The 5174-nt window shown below is 36.7% G+C and overlaps 1 protein-coding gene across 2 annotated transcripts; it reads right to left on the minus strand.

Annotated features, from left to right (window-relative positions):
• Positions 1-1248: 1248 nt before the first annotated feature.
• Positions 1249-4813, minus strand: LOC145070826 (Basic-leucine zipper (bZIP) transcription factor family protein). Of its 2 annotated transcripts, XM_079017783.1 has the most exons (5): positions 4633-4813; positions 3099-4513; positions 2811-2943; positions 2497-2581; positions 1249-1728 (listed from the first exon to the last, which is right to left on the minus strand). In XM_079017783.1, exons 2-5 carry the CDS (start codon positions 4382-4384, stop codon positions 1532-1534), a joined length of 1701 nt encoding a protein of 566 aa, XP_078873909.1. In that variant the 5' UTR covers positions 4385-4513; positions 4633-4813; the 3' UTR covers positions 1249-1531. The 2 variants fall into 2 exon arrangements, with proteins under 2 accessions (XP_078873909.1, XP_078873907.1); XM_079017781.1 differs by having other exon boundaries at positions 3099-4813.
• Positions 4814-5174: the final 361 nt, after the last annotated feature.

The raw sequence follows: 5174 nt of genomic DNA on the forward strand, positions 1-5174 counted from the left end.
CTTTCACATGATCATCACCTACATATCTCGCCTTAATCGCTTCCCAGAGTCCCTTGGCAAATTCCACATCTCCGATTTGCATGATTAGATCCTCCGGGATTGCCTGATACAACAATCCTATTGCAAGGTAATCTTTCTCTTCATTCTTTTCTGTTCTCGGATCAATTACAGTCCAAGCCTTATGGATTCTGAGAACTACCTTCATTCGTAGGGCCCAAATGGTGTAGTTAGTTGATGATAGCATGGGACAGACAACTGTGGTGGATCCAACTTCCTTCATATTCACCGGAGCGACTCCTCCGTCTCCACCTGTATTCGACATGTTGACCTAGCTCGTCAACAGGTCACAAGATCGATCTCACCAGCCTTTGGTTCCTTGGCTCCTTAACGATTTCTATCGAGAATCGCAGAAGCCAATTGTTGATCACCTCTACTTAGGATAACTTGGCTTTGTTTATGTCGTAGGATGTTGTAGCTTTGATACCAATTCTAGTTTATAAAACGTAATTGCAAAACAGTTTTAATCAAACACCTCTTTGATTAATTGGAAAATAACTCAAAACCAATATCGGATACAATCTGTTTCTACGATCCTATACTTGATCTAGACATGTATTTATAGGTTCTAATTACCAACTTGAATTAGAATACAATTAGGAAACTATGTCCAACTTGCCATAATCCCAAATTTATTTGGTCTCCAAGTCCTCCTCGACTTAGAATTCCAACACCTTTAAGCAGCTTTTAGTTAGTTTTTATGTCTTCTTATATCTTTCAAAAATGTATTTTATATCTTTCAAATGAACTAATTTTACCAAATATAGAACATGATCAGTTAGCTTTTTCCAAATACAGAACAATTTCTTTACATTCAAGAACATCTCCGATTACGATTCTATAAAGAAAAATTTAAAATAGAAGAGCTTTGAGCTACCAACTAATTTTTGCCAAACACAAAACAATTTCTTTGCGTTAAAGTCTTCGAGTATGGTCTTCTGTTAAAAATTTTAAACTTTCGATAGTCTATCAAATGTTTACTACCATCATAACGAAATATAGTCCTATATTTTCATTGAAAATTGGTAGAAATCTCGCATGGTAAAAGTAGAATGCTTTTGAAAAGTTGGGTAACATTTTATTCTTACAAATAAGTTCTTATCAGTTAAACTTATCTAGATCTAACGTGGCAAAAATAATACCCAACTGATTTAGCAAAACTGGAACACCTAGAAACAAAAGCTAAAAAACTTAAAAACATCAACAACTCCTCATCATCATAAACAAGAAAATAAAGAACAAATTCAAATCTCATACATTTTTTTCAAGATCATGAACAAATAAAAAGCTTCAAAACACCAACGACTGTGTATATAGTATATAATATATATAAATATAAATAACGAATGGCTAGAAAAGCTTGATCCAAGATCAAACCCGCTAAGTCTTGTATTATATAATAAGTTACTAAAAGAACCCGCAGTCTGTACTCCCGAAAAGACACAAAAACCATCACCCCTTCACCGGGTTGATCCTATTGGTTTGACTCGTGCTTAGTGGCTGCACCACCATTTTGCTGTTCTATCTGTTGCTGCTGCTGTTGTTGTTGCATGTGTAACTGGAACATTTGTGAGCTGATTGAAAGTTGAGAAAACTTTGCGGTGTCTCCATTTAATTCCGCAGTTGTGATTTTTAAACGTTGGACTTCTGCCGTCAAAGCCTCGTTTAATGCTGACATCATCACAAAATTTAAAACCATAAGGGCAAAATTGTAAAAAAGTTAGTGCTTAGACTAGACTGACGCCAAAAGGACTGAAGTTGCAACTTTTTTCCCAACCAAAAAGGTTGGACTGGGAGTCGATTTCGATCTCTCGTTTGTGCGAAAGACGTAAATGTCTTTCTTATCCTCATCATTAAAAGATAACCGTATAAAAAAGTCTGGTCCAGTCCTGTGTAACAATCGCAGCAACGCTGCGGTTGTTGGCTCACACATGACAGGACTGGACAAGACTTTTTTATACGGTTATTTTTTAATGACAGAGGAAGAGAAGGACATTTACGTCTTTTGTACAAACAAGAGATCGAAAACGACTCCCAGTCCCACCTTTTTGGTTGGAAAAAAAGTTGCAACCTTTTTGGTTAAACTTTTGTCCCAACCAAAAAGGGGGAACTCGGAGTCACTTTTGATCTCTTGTTTGTGGAAAAGACATAAATGCACTTTTCATCTTCATCATTAAAATATAACCATAGAAAAGCCTATCCAGTCCTGTTCTATCATGTGTGATGCAACAACCGCAGCGTTGCGGTTGTTGTTACACAGAACAGGACTGGAGTACGCTTTTTCATAGGGTTATTTTTTAACGATGAGGATGAGAAGGGCATTTACGTCTTTTGCACACATGAGAGATCGAAAGCGACTTCCTAGTCCCACCTTTTTATAAATGTATTATAAAAAAAGAAAGAAGGCATTTTATATACTAATAATATAAATATATATACCATCTCGAAGTTGGGCTTGTTGTTCCATAGCTTGGAGACGAAACTTTAGCTCATTATTTTGACTTGTAAGTCCTGCTGAATCTCTCTGTATTGCAACAAAATTAATGAATAAAAACAAAAACATAAAAAATAAAAAACTATTTCAATCATTTTCTTACTTTGAAAAACATACCCAATTACATCAATGAAAATTGATTTGTATTTGGATGAGATGCTATAATAGTAAAAAATGAAAGTAAAACGATACAATAAACAAATCAATGAAAGTACATTGTTGTTGTTTTTTGAATTCAAGAATTTACAAAAATGCCCACCTGTAATAAGGTAAGCTGTGCAGATAATGTGGTTGCTTCAGTCTGTAAAGTTTGAACCTTGTGCTCCAATTCTGTAATGTAACGCATTTTCCTCTCTTTTGATCTTGCAGCAGATTGTCGATTTGCCAAAATCCTTAAACATATCACATAAAAAATATATTTGTTTATTCAAATATCAAAATAAATATTCAGATTTCTCCAATTCTAATGTAAATATTAATAGAAAAAAGTATGCAACAAGGTTTCACTTTTTTTACAAATTAACAGAATTTGAAAAAAGCTACATACCTTTTAGCTCGTTTGGGATCAGATAAAGCAATCTCTGCAAGTTTCTCATTAGCCATGATTTTCTTGAGCTCAGCCCCTGTAAACTCACCATTTCCAAACTCCAAACTAAACGTATTTGTATTTGAATTTGAGTCGATTGAATTATTTGGGGATAATTGACCAATATGCCCTCCAGGAGAAGGAGGAAGCTTAGGTGATTCATCAGCAAAGTTCATCCTCCCCATAAAACTATCCATTGACACACTTCTATAATGCCTTGTTGTTGGAGCAATGTCTCCACCTGCACTCCTTTTAATCCCTTTATCATTAACACTACTTGTAGCTTCATTATCACTGCTATCACCTCCATTTGTTTTTGTTCCACTAGCTCGACTATCTAAATCTTCACGATTCTCAGTTCCTTGTTTATCGTCAGTTCCAGAAGAGTTTAATGTGTCGAGATTTTCAAGATTCATATAAGCAGAAAACAAATCGTCAACAACTTCCCCTTCGGATTTTCTTTCTCCCATTCCTTCTGCATTACCCTCGCCTCCACTTTTTTCCCAGCTTGATTCGCGTTTCACTAACTGGATTGGCTTTGACGCTTGATTGTTTGAAGATGTAACCCTGTCTAAAGTGTTGGGAGTTCTTAACGGAATCAATGGTGGAGAGGATTGTAAGATTGTTGAGAATCCAAATGGGATATCACTGTTGGAACGTCTGTGTGCTTTCCGTGGTGGAAGATTCTCCGTTCGAGTAGAATTGCCGGAATTGCTCCTTGCGAAAGGTGAAGAAGGAGGTAATAAAGAGTGTGCATTTGCGTCACGATCTTCCATGGAAACATCGGTTATGACCTGATCGGAGGAGCGTGCTGAAGGGGAATCGCGATATGGGGATGGACTCAGAGGAGGAAGAGAATCGAGGGGGAAGAAAGAAGGTTGTGATAATGATCGTGAATGCGATGGCCCTGGGCTGTGATTGCTATGATTGAAACTCTGTGAACCACCGATTTTATGAGTATTCCCGGAGCTCTGGGTCACCGGAATCTGTGAGTAAGGGGAGACCGGAGGAAACTGCGGGTGAGACGGCGGGATTCCGACTCTTTTACTGCTGTTATCAAGGTTATAATTTGGGGAAAACTGTCGAGTTTGACCACGAAACTGTGCTGTGTTCAACTGCGGTATATCAAGTTGATTGAAATTGACAGGCTTTTGTGGTTGTTGTTTAGGAACCGATGATGACGAAGTTCCGAAGGAAGATTGTACTCTTTGGATCATATCACTGTTTCCATCCTCAGTATCCCCCATTTCTTTACAATTTCCCGGATTCTCACCCAAAAACCCCACCACTGCTCAATCGATCAGAATAATTTAAAAACCCTAGACACACTTTTCAGCCCAATCCCTCAGAAATGGTGAAACAATAGAAACAAAAACCTAGTACACACAACAAAAATGAAATGAAGGACCCAATTCGAAACATCACCGACCAAGTTCAAACCCTAATCCAAAAAAACCAAAATCCAACATAATTCAAAAAGAAACAAAGAGTTTACCGACAAATTTCGGTGAGAAGGGGTTGTTGTAAGGTCCGGCGAATGGTGACGACGGAGTTGGGGTTTTCTCTCTCTAGAAAGTCCAGAAATTTCTCACACCAAAGTTAATAATTGTTGTATGTTGTATATATCGATGACGATGACTTGTACACGGATTTCATGACTGCTACTACTTGTAGATGGTAGTGATTTACGCGTGAATTTAATAAGGGTTTTTGATAGGAATTTGAATGTGAATTTGGGGTGAATTTCAATTTCATTCCGACCGATGTTTGACTAGTAGACTAATCCAAACACAATTTCTCCCTCCATCACCGCAGATCATGGAGCAATAAATCTTCTATTACACATCTTTTACTTCTTCTTCCTTTTTTTTCCTTCATTTTTTAATTGTTTCCTATCTAGATATGGTTTAATAATAAGCAACAATATATTTTATTTTTAGGTAATATATTTTTTATTTGAAATGAAAAGATATTGTAATTCATGTTCATATTGGAACCAAATTCTCATCTACTTTGGGCAAATTATAACGTGTGTGG

The sequence above is a fragment of the Lactuca serriola genome, chromosome 8 (assembly GCF_051521515.1).
Source record: "Lactuca serriola cultivar US96UC23 chromosome 8, Lser_US96UC23_V15, whole genome shotgun sequence".
NCBI lineage: Eukaryota > Viridiplantae > Streptophyta > Magnoliopsida > Asterales > Asteraceae > Lactuca > Lactuca serriola.